General features: G+C 35.4%; 1 protein-coding gene across 2 annotated transcripts in view; it reads right to left on the bottom strand.

Moving 5' to 3' along the window:
* Positions 1 to 78: 78 nt before the first annotated feature.
* The window catches only part of Nadsyn (NAD synthetase), a 73,431-nt gene continuing 53,507 nt past the window's right edge, over positions 79 to 20,002 (bottom strand). The window contains exons 3-15 of one of the 2 annotated variants that reach the window (XM_089632058.1): positions 15,877 to 16,069; positions 15,062 to 15,317; positions 14,250 to 14,395; positions 13,383 to 13,632; positions 12,399 to 12,603; positions 11,820 to 11,966; positions 9,948 to 10,096; positions 9,375 to 9,530; positions 8,788 to 9,002; positions 8,014 to 8,236; positions 5,518 to 5,694; positions 4,449 to 4,578; positions 79 to 975 (exon numbers count right to left, since the gene is read on the bottom strand). In XM_089632058.1, coding sequence (XP_089488184.1) covers positions 968 to 975; positions 4,449 to 4,578; positions 5,518 to 5,694; positions 8,014 to 8,236; positions 8,788 to 9,002; positions 9,375 to 9,530; positions 9,948 to 10,096; positions 11,820 to 11,966; positions 12,399 to 12,603; positions 13,383 to 13,632; positions 14,250 to 14,395; positions 15,062 to 15,317; positions 15,877 to 16,022 — 2,208 coding nt within the window. In that variant the 5' untranslated portion in view covers positions 16,023 to 16,069 and the 3' untranslated portion in view covers positions 79 to 967. Of the gene's footprint in view, positions 4,579 to 5,517; positions 5,695 to 8,013; positions 8,237 to 8,787; positions 9,003 to 9,374; positions 9,531 to 9,947; positions 10,097 to 11,819; positions 11,967 to 12,398; positions 12,604 to 13,382; positions 13,633 to 14,249; positions 14,396 to 15,061; positions 15,318 to 15,876; positions 16,070 to 20,002 lie in introns of both variants that reach the window. The other variant, XM_089632057.1, reaches the window with a different exon arrangement.

The raw sequence follows: 20,002 nt of genomic DNA, 5'->3' as shown, positions 1-20,002 counted from the left end.
ATCACTAATATTGTCTTCAATATTTAAATATTACAATTTGAGGTTTTACTCAATAAAGTTATTCCGAAAAATAAAAACGAGTATTGTTAATTTATTAAGAATCTCTTCAAATGATTGGTATTCCTGTTAAAAACTGGATTGCAGGCCGTTTCCTAATAACTTTGTACAATTCTTTGTTACTTTATATTATATTTCATAAAAAATACAATTGATATCACACAACCTCAAGACTGAAAAGCCAATATATTTTTAGACACAATTCGGTATTCTCCATAATGAAAACTAGTTTTGTTAAAAAATAATAGTTTGTTGAGAATTTGTTCATCCTAGACCTCTGTGTTTACATTATCCGCCTGCTAACATTACACTGTGATTAAAACGAATTTAACCCATTAAATAATCATAATTTAATTGTTTTGCGTGCTAATAACAATTGATTTTCAAAATGATTTAAAACCGCACATTCCAAAACGGTTCCAACTGGCTACAACATCATTATGACAAAGAAAACACCAATGTGTGGTAAGACTACTATCACCAACCAGTACTACTGCTATCACCAGCGTGGCGTCAACGCCGCCGAATTCATAAATAAAAAGGAACATGTCCTTTTGGCGGTAAATGGAAAATCGAACATTTTAAATTGTAATAGAAAATTTATTCATCAACATAAAAAAATATATATATGTTATATCATTTTTTTTTAATTAAAAAAAACGGTGAAAATACCCTACTAGCGAAAATAAACAGTTTGGCTATTCGCAATAGGTAGCTAAGGGGATTTAAAATTCTGTGGCTTTCTAACATAAAAATCACAACTCCTAGAGCGGATACAAATATGAATCTATAAAGTGACCACACGCACAGAAAGCAATCACTTGAATTACTGCAATGTACTACACAAACACATATTATATAATACCTCCTTCCCTTAGTTCCTTAGGCCATAGAGGGTCCCAACGGAATGTTATTCATCTAAAAAACAAATAAATTCATTACAAAATAGTACTGAAATAAGGAATTTGTATGATGTATACAGCACCATGTAATTTTGATAAACAATAGCAATAATTCTTAATTTCATTGTGAATTTATAATGTAACTAACTAACTGTAAGGACGGGTTGTTTCGGAGAATTTGAACAATTCATCAAATTTCAACGTTCATTTTCCAGTTCCGCGAAAGATTTTTTCAAGTTTTGTTTTTATTTCAGTTCTGTCAAGTCAATAACCTATAATGATATATTAACAGAACTTGCATAGGACTTTCACAGACTCCAAAAATGAACGTTGAAATTTGATGAATTGTTCAAATTCTCCGAAACAACCCGTCCTTAATCTACAAATTTTCATGACATTTATAATGTTTGATAAAATTGGGTGAAAGTGAATGTGGGAAAAAATAAGGAAGTGGTAGGAAAAGGAAAACCAAGCACTTATCATGAGAACATTTATTGTAGGTTTTCAAGCACACAAACACAATCTCAATACACTTCAAAAACCAATCTACTATAGGTTTTCGGGTATGCAAACACAGTCACAATACAAACCAATCTACTTTAGGTTGTTGGACATGCAAACAAAATCACAATACAAACCAATCTACTGTAGGTCTTTGGACATGCAAACACAGTCACAATACACTTAAAAAGCAATCTATTGTAGGTTTTCAGGCACACAAACACAACCACAATACAGTTTTATCAGTTTATACTAATTTACCAATTATTTTAAAAGCACATGAACAATGAATAGAACAAAGTCCAAAAACTATGGCGAAAACCAATCTATTGTAGATTTTCAGGCACACGAACACAATCAGAATACACTTTAATCAGTTAATTTTTGTTTTTGTTTTAAAGAAAGAGGAACATTCTCAGGTTACAAATAATTTGACAATATTTGAAAATTTCCTACTATCTTCACAGTAAGCAGAAAATGTTGCTTTTGTTGTAATGGGGGACTTAGCCAGTGGAGGAATTGAACTCACAACACCAGACGTGATGCCAACTCGGCCACCAGGGGGGTATATCGCCGATCGAAAATTGGAACCAAAGAAAAGGCACTGTAATCTCCATGATCACACCACATCCACCAATGAAAGACTCTGAATGTCTTTGGGAAAAACTGTTGACAGCTGGCTGAGTGGTACGTCTATGGTCGTTTGATGTTTTGGTCTTGAACTACATCATTTTGGTAAATTTTAATGTATTTTTTATCCAATATAAGAGATGTCCGTCAGTTTGTGGCTCTCATTTCTGAATCGGAAGCAAAAGGCCGAGTGGATCATTAAGAAATTATGTGTTGCTAATGCTTAATCTTGATATCTATACATATCTCTATCTCAAACACAAAATAGAACACGTGTTTGTAACCAAAAAACATGTGAGAATCTCTCTTTATTTTGTTGGTAATTTGTAATAGCCTTAATTTAACTTCACTGCAGAAATGCATCTATTTTATTTTTCAGACAGTATCCGTGTTCGTGCCAGGAATGTGCGTATTGTAAGGCCGTACTGGATTGTGATTATATCATGCAAGGTACAATTTCACCGTTAATTCATTAATGATTTAACCTATATCTATAATTTATTGTCTTGCTGAAATAAATATGCTTAACATGTAACTAAATTTTTCATTTTCCTGTCGTGAGGGAAAATTTGAAATTCAAAACATTTTAGGCTAATAAATAGAGTAGGCTCCGAATGAGAATTATACTGTCCTCGTCGATGGTGTGATGTAGAATAATTGCATGCCAAAAATGTGTCTAAATATGAGCATATCTATGGTTAAATAGTGGACCAATTTGTTTCATACAAAAAGCCCGAAGACACTGACCGGACGATATTATACTATATTTTCAATGTTAAAAATACCACAATAATCATGAGTGCAGTACCTCGAGGTAATCAATGACAAACAACATTAGGACGAGTCCAAAAATAATTGTCATCATAGCAAAAACCCAATGAACAATCAATAACAACTCTTTTCTTACTTCACTTCAGGCCAAAAACAATTGAACTCTATTTTCATGGTTTCAGTTTTTTTTTGTTTTCATTTTATTTGAAACTAGTTGTACCCAACACGCGATGCTGTCTCAGTCTCTCTGTGCACATAGAGAAACAATAGCGCGTGTTGCTTTTACGTCCAACAGATTGTGTTATTTTAAAAATAAAGCATGCTTGTCCAAAAGATGGCGCTGTTTTTAAAAAAAAGCATGTTTTTAGCTGTCACAGGTGACATCTATAGGCATATAAAACACATGCGTATTGTAATGCAACATTGACAAAATTTCAAAGCAATTGGTGAAGAACATTCCAAGATTTAAGATTTTGAACAAACGAACATTTACATTTATACAGGGTGTATCGGCACGTACCCGACAAACTTTAACCAGCTATTCCTTAGCATATTTGGAGTAAAAAATCTTATGTGCACTTTGCTGTCCGGTAACGTTTTTTTTAATAAAAAATTTACTATTCATATTTTCACCACATGTCACCACTGTTTTATCCTTTGACAAAGTTTGAAAACCCATCTGGCAAATATTTTATTCGAATTCCGTTGAATAATGCACGTGTGTACCTATATTGGCGCACGTTTAATCAGAACGAAATAGCACGGCACCATTCGTCTCATTTTTAACTATTATTATTTAGTGTGTGCGAAAGAGCGAAGACGCTTTTTGACATACTTGCTTATAACAGCTGTTGAACACGAAACGCAATGCTAATGACAGTGATGTAGTGTGGAAATTTTAATTTTTTTTGTTTTTAATTGAAAAAAAATGCTACCGGACAGCAAAGTGCCCATAACATTTTTTACTCCAAATGTGCTAAGGAATAGCTGGTTAAAGTTTGTCGGGTTAGTGCCGATACACTCTGTATAGATAAAGTGATGGCTGGGAAGGTAGGTACTTTTTTAATGGCTTTTCTCACCACAGAGTGTTCTAGCCAAAGGTAGGCACTTGGGATAAAGGGCATGACGGTAGGAACCCAACATATCATTTATAAATCCAACAATGGGTTTTTTGATAAAACCAGGAATTATGGGACAAAAACATACAAATGTTAAAGGTTAATATTATAAGAGAAAGTTGATCATTTGGGGCAATATATTCTTATATCTAGGCATATTATTGTTTTTAAACCTCTTTAAGTATATAAAAATAACAATAAAAGCATCTGAAAAGATCATTCTAGCACCAGTAAACTGCACTGTTTTAAATACATAAGCACAACAGTTTATAAACATTATTCTAACATAATAACAAAATTCTATTCAAATTAAAACTATATTACCTATTGAGCAATAGAACAAAAAATTTCAGCAAATAACAAAAATATTTTTATAAAAATTAAAATGTTTCAAACAAATTATTCTTTAATTGTTAAATAAGCACCCCCTTTCTGTCATTATTTTTTGCGTAAGAAACAGTTGTTACACCTGAGGCATTGTTGAGGTTGGCAACACTGGTGTTGGAAACTTTACTAAGGACTGGAGAAGAAGTGGACTGGTTTCCAGACTTATCTACTTCTCGGATTGATAGTTTCTTTTCTTTGGTCAGCATGGCAACCTGAAATGAGACAAAAACATATTGATTAGGTAGGTACATATCTAGATACATTGACACTTATAAGGTCCTATCGTCCTATCTAGCGATGCGCCATTCTGGAAAAAAAAAATGGATTTGAAAATATCCTATATACATATTTTTTTTTTTTAAATTTATTACGAGGCTTCTGACTCACATAATGTAGTCATTTTTTTCCTCATCTGTTTTTAAAATTACAATATTAAAATATTGTAATTATAATTTATAAGTTCTTTAAAAGGTGCCTTTTGTACAAGATTACACTTTCAAATATTTTCCAATTTACATAATCGAATAAATTTCATGATTCTTGATATGGCATAGAACTCTGTTGAGGCTATTAAATTTTGAACTTCCGATGGGTCCGAGGTCATCAATATTGTCACTCTCTGTTGTTCATACTTAATGCACTTTGTTAATGTATGTTAGACATCTTCAATTTCTTCACATATTGAGCACATTGGAGAATCAGAGAGGCCTATCAAACACAATACTCTTCCCATTAGTGCATGTCCGGATCTTAATCTAAAGATTATTCTCATTTCTGATCTTTTCAGATTAACCTCAGTGAGCCAGGGTTTTTTTAACGTTTTTTTATTAATATCCTATATATGTCAATGTCAATTCAAATGTGCGAATGATATTGGTAATATTGTTTCCTAAAAAAAACTAAGTAGGTATGTCATTTTGATGAGACAAGAATAATGCCGTGGTAAGTAAAACACAGTGTCTTCCTTAAGACTATCAAGGAAGACACTGTGACACACTTTTACTTAACACATCATAATAGGTATTTCGGCATCCAACAAATTCTGCAATTGTTATTTATTTCTTCTTTCCTCTTCTTCCTTCATCAATATTCCACATCGTACACCTTATGCCTGTAAAAAATATTATTTTTAATAAATAAGGGAAACCCACCGCATTATCAATGGCCCTGAATTGCCAAGTCCAATGGACGATGTAGAGAAATGGGCGGTGGTCGAATCTGTTGTCATCGGGGCTGTAGGACTCGGCGTGGTAAGCTGGAGTCAGAACCGTCATCTTATGCCGGTTGATAGCGTAGCACCGGAAGAAATGCTTCACCTTAACCGCCACCTGAAGATGTTAATTCAAGGTTTAGTATTGCTGAATAACTATTGCATATTGTGACACGATAAAACCTTATTCCCCTATTTCCTTTATGAATTTTGAATTTAGTGCAAACATTTTTTAATAATAATATAGATATCAACCAATAGCATGTCTCTAGGTATTGGTTTTTTAATAAGTTACTTCTTATGGGAATTAGGACAAAAATCCTTAAAATTGCCTAGTTTGAACGCTATCAACAGACGTTCAATATATAAATTTGACAGTGGATTTTTTAATAATGGTTCCATGATAACTCCTCAAAATGATAATTCAACACACCTATAAAAAGTGCTATAAAGTTATGAAAAGTGATGAAACAAAAATTAGGTTAAATAGTTAAATATGTAATCTATTTAACCTAGTTTTTTTTTTCATCATTTTTCATAACTTTATATGTAGCACTTTTTGGTGACCGGAAAAATCATCACAATGATAATTCATCACACTTTTAAAAAGTTATATAAAGTCATTGAAAGTGATGAAACAGAAACTTTATTAACTGGGTTAAGTAGGTTAGGTTAGGTTAGGTTATCAAAAAAAAAATTTTCATCGTTTCTAATGACTTTATATCACTTTTTAAAAGTGTGTTGAATTGTCTCTGTGTTGAGTTATCATGGAACCCACTTTTTATAGGTGTGTTGAATTGTCATTTTGATGAGTTTTCCGGTCACCTTTAATAATATAAGAAGAATTTATTCTTCTAATACAGTTGGTGAAAAAAAATCTTTAAATCGGTCCATTTTTGAAGGAGAGAATGGTGGAATACACCTCGATTTTGACAATTTTATATAGGTGTAATTTTATATAGGTGTAATTAGCACGAGGTGCAGCTTTTCTTTCGCTCAGTATTCGGGCAGGTAACAGCGACAGTTTAGTATAACATCTATTATTCAAATTTCTCAGCGCTCGTGTTTCCTCTTAACTCTTGGGTCAGGTTGTTTCGGAGAATTTGAACAATTCATCAAATTTCAACATTCATTTTCGGGTTCTGTGGAAGTCCTTTTCAAGTTCTGTTATTATATCTTTAAAGGCTAGTTATTTGACAGAACTGAAATAAAAACCGAACTTGAAAATATCTTTCACATTCAACTTTTTGAAGAATTGTTAAAATTCTCCGAAACAACCCGTCCTTAGTGTACCATTTCAAATTCAATCCATATTGCCAGTAAGCAAAATAATTGTGTTTAGAAATACCCTATAACATTAATGATACCACCATGCTATGGTGGCGCCTCCTAGCAACACGAGTTGTGAGGTTTTTTTCACATTTACGGAATACCTAATTTGTCCATATAAAAATTATTTTTTTTACAAACAGTACAACATTGTACCTATCTTAAATAATATTTGTAATCCCTGACTGAACAATTTGTGGTTTCTTTTTTTTTTTTTTTATTGTTGATACATTTTTTTTTACAATATTTCATATTTCAATTCAGTAATGTTGGCCTCACTGGGTTGTTTACCCGTGCTGAGGCCCCCATTTTATAATTTAAGAATTTATACATTTAAAAAAAAAAGAAAAACAACATTAAAATAAAGATAAATTTAAAATAAAAATAAAGATTAAAAATTAAAATATAATTATAACACTAAAAGAAAAATATCAAAAGAGAATGTAAATCGGCATTTATAATGATATATGTGTTTGTGCGTGTTGCGTGTTTTATATATTTTTTTGTGTTGCGTGTATATGTTTTATTCTTTTATGTTATAGAATTTTGGTAATATTGTCTTTTTTTTCTTTAATCCATTTTTTTATTTTGTGTTTGAATTTATTTTTATTTTCCTCAATTCTGAAACATATCATTTTAAAAAAATCGGCGCCATTCACATTGACTAGATTGTTTAAATTGTTTCTTTTACTTATATCTTTTATGTATCCTTTTTGATAAATATTGATTAAAATACAAATTAGAAAGCACAAAACACAGCCACTAAGTACTACATAAATTCAAAGCAACATGCTACGCTAGAGCGCTTCCCCAAACTGAAACATTCATACAAAAAATTGAATATGAAAAAGAAAAATATATTTTCAGCTACAACATCATAATTAAAGTAGCATTTTTCAATATTACCACTCTACCTCTTGAGTTTTATATATTTTAATTTCTAATATTACTACGCAGTACACTTTCCCAGTCATTTAGTCTTCCCTTCTTCATATGGTGGAGGTCAAAGTGGAATGCTGAGGTTATGTTAGGTTAGGTTGGTGGAAGTCGAAGTGGAATACTGAGGTTAGGTTAGTTTACTATTATAGGTTATGTAGTAACCAATTACCTCCTGCGGTGTGCACTTGTCGGCCCAGGCATGCACCAGCTTACAGAACATGCTGTAGGGGCCGCAGTGTTCCATCTTGCGCAGACGCCCAAAGTGCGCCAGCTCCGCGTACGTCATGCCCATGTCTTGCTCGTCCGTCTGCGCGATCTGTCCCCCGGACAGGGGTTCCAACTCAGCTGTGGGAGGGGCCTGCATTATCTCCGAGATTGCGGGCAGGAAGAACCTATAAATTTTGAATTTATGTGAAAAACTGGAAGAATATTATTTTAAAAAATTTATTAAAAAAACAGAGGGCGCTGTAATAGTTTTAAATGCTTTATATGGCAACACCAAGATGGTTATGAGGAAAAAGGGAATGTGTAAAAAATTACAATGATTCTGATAATATAAAACATTTAAAAAGTAGTTACATTTTCCTGTCAAACATAACTCACATTTGAATGCTGCGTAATTGTTCCTAAATTTGTGTTATAAGTATTGCAGCAAATGTAAAGCCGGAAACAGTACTCAAACAGATGGATTGCTTGCATATCATTCGATTCCAGAAAAGAATATTCAATTGAATATGCATACATACTTGGCGTTGCCATACTAATGAAAAAAAAATTGTTCCACTTCATTAAAATGTCAAACTATACTATCAAAGATGGATAAAACAGAAAGATTTATGAAGAGGGCACTGAAATAACTATAACCTGTAGTTGTATTATTGGAGCAACGGGGGATCCAACTAGGAACAAAAACATTAAGTGATGAAGTTCGTGGACAACTAACCTGCTCTTGGCATAGTTGAGGAAGGACTTCAGATCCGTTTTGGAGATGCCCCCGATGGGGTTGATGTCCGCGCTGGAGCAATCGTACTTGGTCATGTAGCCTCGAAGAGCCTCGTCCACGTTGGCCGAGCCCAACACCAGCAGGCCCCCGGGACGGCCCCGCACCCACAGCATCAGCTGGGCAAACAGGTAGGACACCACCATTCGGAGACGGGCCTGGAACAATGAAAAGATAATAATTAAGTCACTAATTATAAGTCTTAGTTGTAAGTCACTAACTATTAATCTTAGTGATAAGCCACTAGTAATAAATCAAAGTGATAAGATATAGGTTAAATGTGTAAATTAAGTAGTTAAGGGCCCTTGAGGTGAATTTCTCATGAAAACGGCGCTATATAAATGATTCAAACATTATTACTACTGTAAGGATGTTGAAAAAGTTCTGTCTGTGTCAATTATTAACGCTTGGGTTCTGGGTTCTGGTAGGTTTTGGTTTCAGTCTGACAAAGTGTTTAGAGTAGGAAATATGGGTGGGGTTTGCAAACTATTAAGTTTCCAAAGCAATGTTGGTATGTAATTTCAACTTACTTGAATATTTTGCAGTGCCAAATTCTGCCTTGGGCAGCCACCTTTGGACCGGAACTTGGGAACCAGACTAGTGACAGAAGTGAAGATGCCCAACACGGCACTGACCGCCACATCTATTGAGACCGAGAAATGGTAGCTACCAATTTGACTAGATAACTGAAAATAAAACAAAATACATTACATACGTATACAAGGTGACGCATTCCTCACTCGATTTCCTAAGGCAGTAAGTAAATTTGTTAGTAAATTTTTTTTCCATTTAAACTGCTGAATGCCGCAGTTGGCGCCGCATGACCACGGAATCGACAATTAAATTCACGTTGGGCCAAAATCTTAAACCGATTATTTCTCAAAAGCGAAATAGCAATCCATGGTTTTCAACTCTGTTATCTGCTTCTGTTTGCTTCACAAATGTCAAAGTAGTGATGGCATAAGATGCCATTTCCAAAAATAAGACATTCTCCCGATAGGGTGATGATTTTTGAGCCACCTGTTACAAATTTGTAAATAACAATTCTTAAATACATATCAATACAAAATATCAGAAGTGGATTGTAATAAATGATGTGTTACCTGACTGGCCCTCTGTTTGGTTTCGTGACTAGAGTTCTCCGTGCCCATGTAGCAGGTAACGAGGAGGCGGTTGCACAGCTCCATGGGGTCCGATGGGGTGTAGTCTGATTGACACATTATCTTCCGAATATCAGCCAACACTTGGCTCTCTGCAATCAGTCAACATTGTTACTTGTAACCATAGAATAAATAATAATACAACAAGTGCCTTGTGGGCGTGTTTCGTGATTCAAGTGAGGATTAAATTTCTAATACAAAACTGTGTTTTCGAAACTCGAATGGGATGGAGATCTACGATGTCAGGAGAGTGTGAGACAAGAGCGCTGGGCTATTGGGCTAAATGGAACATTTATTTCTTTTTAAATTTGTATGGAAGACACTTCTAATGTTATTCTATATAGCTGACGTGTACCCGACGTTGCTGGGAGTTATCCTTAGGAGATAAACATATACCGTAGCGGACTTTTCTGTAGGCTTTTTTAAGATATACATTCCGTAATACATTATTCAGATATATCTCATTTGGTTTAGCCAGCGTTAGCTGTGTAAGCACAGGAAAATATGTTTTTTACACTTGATTATTCAAAATCGACCTTTCTCTACATTCTATAAATGTAATATGCATGTATTACAAATATATAAACCTTCTGGAAGAAATTCTCTAAATGATAGTGGAAACCCTATCAAAATCTGTTGCGTAGTTTAAAAGAACTAAGCACGCAAACAGATAGACGCGGAAAGCGACTTTATACTATTTAGAGATAACAACTAGTGGCCCCGCAATACTTCGCTATTGCTAATGTCTTTCTCGGGCGTCTCTGGCTTATTCCACCATTCACTACTGTATACCACAATGTTACTGTTAAAACACTACATCACACCGTCTTTAATTTAACTCCGTATCTCATTCCGGTGCAGAGATATTGCGTTAAGTATTCCTCGGGCGTCCCAGACTTCTTCTACCATTCAAATCACTCTCTAAACAATCCTGGCACTAATAAGAACAAACATTGAAATTTTCAGAAATATCGGTCGATTACTTTTCGAGTTTGGCAAGCGCAAACATATGCAGGCTGCATTTTTATATATTAACCACTCAGAACATTAGAACGTCAAAAGACGTAAATATGATAATAGCGGTCAAGACATTAGAACGTCTTTTCACGTAAACGCGCAAGATTTTACAAAAATTGATTTATTTCCATCACTAGTATACGGATTCCCATGATTTAAAAAACAGAGTATCGATAATGAATAACGCTACGCGTCTGTATTCAAGAATATCTATGGAACGTAGAGGTGCATTATCTAAGCCGATTGAAACTGTCAAGATGTTCGTTAATAATTTATTGCGTTTCTAAATAATTTATTAAAAATATTTTAGTTTGGACGGTTAATATTTTGAGGTGACTAATAGTTTTTAAATATATTTCTTCAATATATAAAGTGTTATTTCTTTATACTACTCAGAAAAAAGTACATTTTTCAAGGCTTTGAAATAATGGTAAGCGATTTTTACATATTTTTGACGTTTTCATAAAATGTATATTTAGAAACGCAAATATTTACGCATAACAACACAATGCGATAATGGATTTCATAATCTTTCCAAAAAATTTTTTAGAATGAGGCTACGTTTCCCAAAACGTGAGTTATGAAGCTCTTAGTAAAACTCGTAAATAACACAAAAATTATCACGTTCTGACAGTTCTCAAAGGGACACATTATAAATAAAATTCTATGTCTGAGAGGTTAAGATAATTTATTACAGTTATACTATATAAAGAGTTTTATAATTTTATACCAATGACAAATCAGTGAGGCAATTAGAACAAATATTATCGCAGTGAAATTCAAATAATGATTACTTACCACCTCTCTGCACCGCCTCGCAGACCTGCGTGCACATGGAGAAAACGATGCAAGCCGTGCTAGCCGAGTCCACTCCTCCGCTGAGCGGGAGGAAGAAGCCCCCCTGTCCTGATCTACGCAAATAGTCCCATAGCCAGCATGCTGGACCTGAACAAACAATAAACAAATAGTGTGAAATCGTTCCTCAAATATTCTTTTCAGCATGTGTATTTCATACACAACTAGCAAAAATAATTCGCATCAATCTTTCCTATATGCATCATTTTACCGCTCTGATCATTTAAAGCACATAGTTTTCGTACTATTTTACTCAATCAATAGCTGCAGATTACTAATTGTTGTTTCAGGGCATTTTGGTTAGTCCCAGTTTGGTATAGTCCACATTTTTGTTTGAATAAGTTTAGAAATTAACTATAAAGTGAAAAAATACAAAAAATCGATAATGATAAACTGTTTTATTATTTAGCATATTTTGTATGCATGCACTATAATCCGCCGCTCTCACAATTGGACACTTGCCCGGTTTTTGGGGTGGCTGATACTATAGATTGTATTGATAAAATTAGAATAAACTCTAACCTAAAGCAATCTCCTCCTCAGGGGTGTGATAGACCCAGTCAATGGGCTGACAGCTAGGCACGCTGATGTCATCATCGCTGGAAAGTGCAAAGTCCACAAACACCCGGGGGAAGGGAGTGCTGTTTGCTGCCATGTGGCTTCGGGAACGCAGGTTCGCTCGGTATGATCTGATGTCTTCAAGGTCGATGGTGGATGCTATTACTTCCTGAAATCAGAAGGGTTCAAATGCTTATCAAGGCATTGGCTGATTAACAAACAATTCCTCTCAAGTAAACTTTGTACAGGCCTAGGGACACTCATTTGATGTTTTGTATCGATTTTGCATATGGTTCGACCAACTAATAAAGCACCAATTCAGCCAAATAACAGGAAGAGCTACTTTAATAAACATACATTCAAAATGCACTCAGTTTTCATGTACATTGTAAGTAACACATTTGACTGTATTCACCATAGACATCTAAATAGGGACTTGCCCTAAAATAAAATCTGGGTAACATTTCAACGAGCTGGAGGCAAACCACATGACCATATTTCTGGCAACAGGAGGGTTTGAAAATGCTTTGTATAAACTACGACATCAGTCGTACGTTGACCGCCGAAGAGCGCTCATTGAAATAAGCAGACCCTGTTTAGAAAAATAGTAGCGATTCTAAAATGAGTAAGGTGGGTAAACATTTTTAAAAGTGTCTTAAATTGTTTAACAAAATATTCAATTTTAGAAACAAGCCCAAACTTTTATTTACGCACATTGGGATTTTGTAGTTGAGTTTTTTACGCGGTCAACAATTTGTGCACCGTTGTAAAAAGGACTAGACTAGGATTTTATTTTTGAGTGCAAAAAAGAGATTATAAAATGCGAGTCGTCTGTATACTGTCAGATTCAATTATTGACAAATCACATAAAGGGAGACGGTCACACCACCTCCACGTTCCTCGCAAATTGGTTTGTTCCTGTTTTTCTTATAAATAATATAAACTCACCACATCGATGAGAGAAAACTGCTGCGTCCTGCCCACGATGTTGCCGTTGATGCCGATGCAAGAGCAGCCGTTGAAGTAGACTCGCTGGCCGTCGCAGCCGCGTAGGTTGCTGAACAGGTACGCCCCGCCGCTCTTGAAGGTGGCGCTCTTCACCAGGTCCACTGTCACATAGGCCTTGCGCAGCTCCATGTAGCTGCCTGATCCGTTAGATATTATCTCCACGCCGTCCAGGCCCATGGGGATGTGACGGCTGGAATAACATTCACGTTACCGGTTAGTAGCTAAGTAGGCAAATGCGTCGGGTTCCGAAACAGGCATCGAATGTTCAATCCGTTGCTAACTACAGCCTTTATTGCAAAGGCAACATTTTTGAATTATTTTATTTTATTTTAACGTCCAGGGGGCTTTTACATAAGTTTTAACTTTTATTACCATTATCTTTGTACAAGAGAAATAATAATTTGAAAATTAATAATAATTAATAATTCAAACAGCGCCACGTTATTTGTAACCAGGTAATCTTATCAATTAAAAAATATATATTATCGTTACCTACTTTGATCATACAGAAGAAACAAAGAAGGACCACTCTTGCAAAAGCATATTTAAAAAAAATAGAGTTCCGATTTTAGATTCAGCCAAGCTTATTCCAAAAATCATACCTCCGAATATTAACAAGGAAACATATAAACTGCTTACTGTGGTTTAAAGCCAATGAATCCACCATTTATCCCATATTTTTAGGTGATATAAAAAATAATATATTCATACTAATCACCTACCAAAAATCATATACCCAAATGTGGGTAGCTATCGCTCGAGTGGTTAGTAGTAGATTTATGATAATTTTTGGAATTATATAATCACCTCTTAGGATTCCACAGTTCTTCGCATATTTCGTAACCGATGCAAGTATCTCTGGTTGCAATGACAGCATCTCCAAACGGCACCGTGGTCTGCCCCGTCACTGAAGCGATCATTCGCGGTAAGTAGAACTCCTCAGTTTGTTGTTCCTGAACCAGAATAGGTCAAATATTAAAATATCTTTTCTCGAAGTCTAAATATTGTTGTCATTATTGAAATTCTTAACATTAGCAGTGACATCATGAATTAACTTATGAATGATAAGACAAGCCAACAATATTCTCTCCACCATTTTCCCGGGGACAATTTGTGTTGAGTCAATTGACTCTCAATGTCGTTGGATCACTGAGTAACCTCACCATACCTTTATGATCTCCACCAAACGATAAAATTGAACAGGCTGAGGGTAAATAATATACTTTGACTCTAATTTTAGCCCCCCCATCTCTTGCTGATGGTGGTGGATGGATGAACCAACGCGTGTTTATATTACATCTGAGTATTCGCCGTACTTAATAGTATGGCGAATACTATTATTAGTATTCGCTATTCGCTATTCCATAGTATAATTCCTTAAATTGGTATTATCAATCAATAAACTACATTAATAGAAGAACAGAATTATTAACTAAGAAACCTAGCTCTCACATAAAACAATAAATAATACAACTGATCATCTACTCTGCCGTCATCAGCAACAAAAGAAAGCTATGAATTCACACAAAATTCACATTCTGATATATGAGACCTTTCACCAAAGAATGTGACTTTTGCCAATTCCTAGCTGCCTTCTTTGTAGTACCGCACAGCAGTACCTTTGTCCACGGAGAGAACCATCTCGTCTCCCTGTAGTTTCCATCCTCACACAGTGTCATCTTGGGTCTTATGAGCAGGATGCGGCCGTTGAAGAAGGCCACCCGGCAGTTGTACGCCACGTTCTTGTGCTGCACCGGCATCCCCAGGTCCACTAGTATTCCCCGGCAGATGGGTGCGGTCATCACCTCCAGCAGCACCTGCCAAGAGTGCAGGAACGTGTCAGGCTCGTGGAAATGGTCCTCACAACTGTAGCCACTGGAATGGGAAAACGTATTCTTGGTTTATCATTGAGAATTAACAAAATATAACTAACAAGTAAATAGTGTGATTTTGAGAATATGATCCGATGGAGATTGCTTCCAAGTTTCATTAATTGGATAAGGCCAAAAGAAGAAGTTAGAATAAACAGACGGAACAAGATAAGAAAAGAAAGATCAAGGCTTCCGTTGAACTGTGTCTGGAAGTGACACATGTTGCGAACCAACCCTCATAAGGGAAGAAGAACTTCAACAATCAGCATCACACTCAAGTCACTTCTACCTCAGGCTTCTAAGTACTAACTGGAAGCTGCATATAAAACTTAACCTCATTAATATTTGTTTTATTAGACCACCAACCAACATCATTACTCATGTTGCTCCCGGCACAGATCCAGTACTGCAGGTTAAGTACAAAACCTGACCTCATTAATCTTTGTTTAAATAGATCCACATTGTAATCACATCTCATCCATCTCCCAATACTGAAGGAGGCGTACAAATCCTAACCACAATAACCTTCATCTTATTCAATCAGCGACCAACATGGTACTCACGTCACTTCCAGTTCAGGCCCAGTTCTGTAGGCTGCGTTGAGATCCACTGCGTGTGAGATAGACTGCATGATCCTGTTCTTGTTACCCTCGAAGTCCATTGCCCACTGGTTGAGAGTGCATACCGCCACCGTCACCTTGCGCCCCATCTTGAATCTCTTGGAGGGCACGCACTCCTCAACGCTCGATCTTACCGCTGAAATAGTTAATAATACATATTATAAAGTCAAAAACATACTTTTTAGAAGAGGCTGCCCACAATAGCCAAAGTAAAACAACCGTTGAGGTGATTGAATCACTAAACGGAAGTATGTAAAAATAAATCAATACAAGAGCAGATCATCTGTTATAATGGCCTCTCTGTTTAATTCATGTGTTAACTGGCTTAATTTTTTAGGACTATGTAGGATGTAGGTTTTATTTGTAGAATTCCATATTGATGGTATTTTTTCAGATAATTTTATCACTAATACATTTCCCTGGTGTAGCGAACTCGAATCAAAGCAAGGCTTTAATAAATCATTTCGCTTTAGCATTTTTGCTAAAATTCGACTATTTTTTGTGATTCTCCAAGAATAAAAAGAATATTAGTTGCATAAGATATAACCTGTAAAAAACCGTGTTTAGATTTTTCTACGTTGTATTATTCATCAAATGGGTGGCGTCACATATTAAGAAGGAAAAGTTAATTATACATTGATTTATATTCTATAATCTATCAAAAAAGATAATTTTCCTTACGTCTTTGACCTCCAAACTTAGTTTTGTGTTATAAAGCAATTGACATTGAAGATCAAAATTGTGACAAAGTTAACTTTGCGAACCGTGAAAAGTTACGTAATCGTAAAAAATAATACACAGTTTAGCAAATAACGTCGTCCATGGGAACAGTTTCTATGGAAATAATATAAAACTAAGGCTAGCTTTAGACTTGTAAGTTTTTTCGTAAATTTACGACTTCTAGCCAATGGGCATATTGGATTTTTAAAATGCAATATGCCCATTGGCTATAAGTCGTAAATTTACGAAAAAACTTACAAGTCTAAAGCTAGCCTAATAATTACGAACTATTTTCCGACGAAAATTTTATTTATCACCATTTTGTCTACGAAATACGACAATGACGAAATATATTGACATGTTTTTTGGTTATGAGCAATAATTATTACTTCTGACTTTGGGAATTAGGGACCCTTCATGGAGATATGAATGAATGTCCCTACAGTGTATAGCAGATTCATGGGACCAAGAAAAAACGGTTGATTATCAGAATGAAAATGTCAGGATTTCGTTTTATTACTCTAATTCGCCGAACAGATGTTTCCTAGAAGTGATGCTTCCTATACAGATCTCTAAATAGTATAAAATAAAGCCCCTATCCGCGTCTGTCTGTTTGTACTCTTAGTTCTTCTAAACTACGCAAAAGGACTTCCATAGGGTTTTCACTATCATTTATAGATTTTTTTTCCGGAATGTTTACATATCTGATACCTGCATATTATATTTATAGAACGTACTTTGATATTTATATAATCAAAGAGAACGTAGAGAAAAGTCGATGTTTTATAATCAAGTCGTAAAAATATATTTTCGGGCACTACATTGCTAACGCTGGCTAAACCTCATGAGATGCAGCAAAATAATGTACTACGGAATTGTATTTCTTAAAAAGGCCTACAGAAAAGTAAATGATGGTATTTGTCTATCTCCCAAGGAGATAGACATGTACCCCAGTAACGCCAGGTACACGTCAGCTAGTACAGATATAAAAGAAAACTGATATCGAAATTTTCGAACTCTAGGCCCCAAACCATTGACATAATTACAAAGACGCGTAATGTTCATACTAATCGAACTAAAAATGTAGCACGTTCCAGGTTCTAGATGCAAAGCGAAATAACGAAACATAAGAAAAGAATAGTCAATAACGATGAGTGAATACATGAAATATTTACATATATTTATATTTTACATATATAAATTTTTTTTTTATTTTTTTATATAACAGCCTGCCTTTCGTGAAACGGAACGCATTAGAAAAGGTTAGCCATTCAAAGAATATGTGAGTACGGGTGAAATAGCTATATTTTAGTGAACGCCCGTCGTTTCTGTATGCGGCGGCCCGCTGACGAATATTTATAGACATTTGAATAATTGTATTTATTGAAATAATAAGTCATTTTGAGCACATAAGAATGGAAAGCATCCATCAGATTTGGTTTGTGCTCGAGAATGATTTGTGTGCCTCTCAAAAACATTTTTTTCACAAAAAAAAGAGCCTTGAGCGACGTGTTCGTGGCAACTGGTGACAGCTTGCCTCGACAACGAACTCATGTAAGTATGTCCACTGGACCTAGTTCAGTGAAACCACGCGCGTTGTAAGAGTAACCTATTTTCTTATTTCATCTGAGCCACAGAGAGACCAATGAAATTGATTAATTGCTCAGGAAAGAATTTCAATATAAAAATGTTTGATCAATTTCGACAGTAGTAGGGATTAATTGAGCTTTCTTCGGGCATCGCACGCCCACCTCACACTTCTAGCCAACTCACTGTTTTACAATATGATTACTATTGTATATTATTCCATTATTCGATGTTTATAGCCGAATTGCCGATATGGCGACATTGGCAGCACGAATAATTTGACAAATAATGGTCTGGTCGGGAACACGAATATGAAACCTTCCTCAATTAATCCGCTTTCACAGACAAGACCAGTCAGTCAAGTGTGGGAATATTAACGTCAACACGACACCGGCGGGGGAGCGGCACGCAGGGTTGTCGCTAGAAGGACTTGCGAACAATTATAATTATAAATATCTGCCAATTAAACTGTCACGGTCAGATTTAAGCCGAGCGCCAGAAATACATGCTATCTATTTACTACTTAATTAAAAAAAAAAACAGTGGCAATTTCAACTCTTACTGGTTAATTCCTTTCCCATGATTCGTAGTTCAAGGTTCAATGAAAAATAATTTCTTCGGACGATTCACAGGTTCGGCTCGCAAGCCTATAGTCGCCATAATGCTGCGTTTACACGTACGAACCGAAGCGCGGGCAGAGCCACGAATTATTTATTTATTCACGCCATGAAGGCTTTTACATATATACAATGTTTAAAGTAAGCTGATCAGGAGTAAAATAATGATTGTATATTACATAGCACAATAGAATTATGGGAAAGGAACGAAGCAACGTTTCGCAGAAGGAGGAAGTGTGCCGATGCATCGCAAGTTAATAATATCATAGTCATTGATCATAGAATAAAGAAGAAAACTAAAAATGCCTTCTGCACAAATTTGAATGGAAACAATGTAGAACTGACTTAGTACCTCTTGGTACTAGACCATTTAGCACGCGGACTGTCTCTTTTACACTTGCCTGACATTGTAAATCGCCATCCCATATGAATTTCGTATTACGGTGAAACACAGTTTTGTGTGAAAATATAGGCCGAAATTGGATTTATATGAGGGTCACAAAACACGCCCACAAGGCACTTCTTGTGTTATGCTTTGTTCTATATCGTTGATATATGCTATATATCATATCGTTTATTATTATTATTTTTAATTTATACGTAATACAGGGTTTTCCAATAAGAGGTGTTATTTTGAATAGCCCGCTATTTCGGTAGATGTTACTTTGGAAGCTGTCATTTTTTGAAATTTGACAAGTAGAAACTACGGCATTAATAAAAATGGAACGACACACGCTTCAACAACGCATTGAAATTATTAAAATTCACTTAATTGAATCAAATGCAAATCATCTTGAGTGATGAGGCCCATTTCCAACTCGGTGGCTTCGTCAACAAGCAAAATTGTCGCATCTGGGGCTCGGAAAACCCAAGAGTTATTGTTTAAAAGCATCTCTATCCTCAACGTGTGACTGTTTGGTGCGGTTTATGGTCCGGCGGAGTCATTGGACCTTACTTTTTCGAAAATGAGGTTGGAGCAACAGTTACGGTGAATGGATCGCTATCGCGAGATGATTAATGATTTTTTACGGCCGGAATTGGATGGTATTGATCTGGACAACGTTTACTTTCAACAAGACGGCGCTACGTGCCACACAAGCATCGAAACCATTGATCTTTTACGATTGAATATCAAAATACCAACT

Source organism: Hesperophylax consimilis, chromosome 5 (genome assembly GCF_061612785.1).
Source record: "Hesperophylax consimilis isolate HC1 chromosome 5, BYU_Hcon_1.0, whole genome shotgun sequence".
NCBI lineage: Eukaryota > Metazoa > Arthropoda > Insecta > Trichoptera > Limnephilidae > Hesperophylax > Hesperophylax consimilis.
The sequence above is the reverse complement of the archived record's forward strand: the minus strand, read 5'-3'. Positions and strand labels throughout refer to the sequence as shown.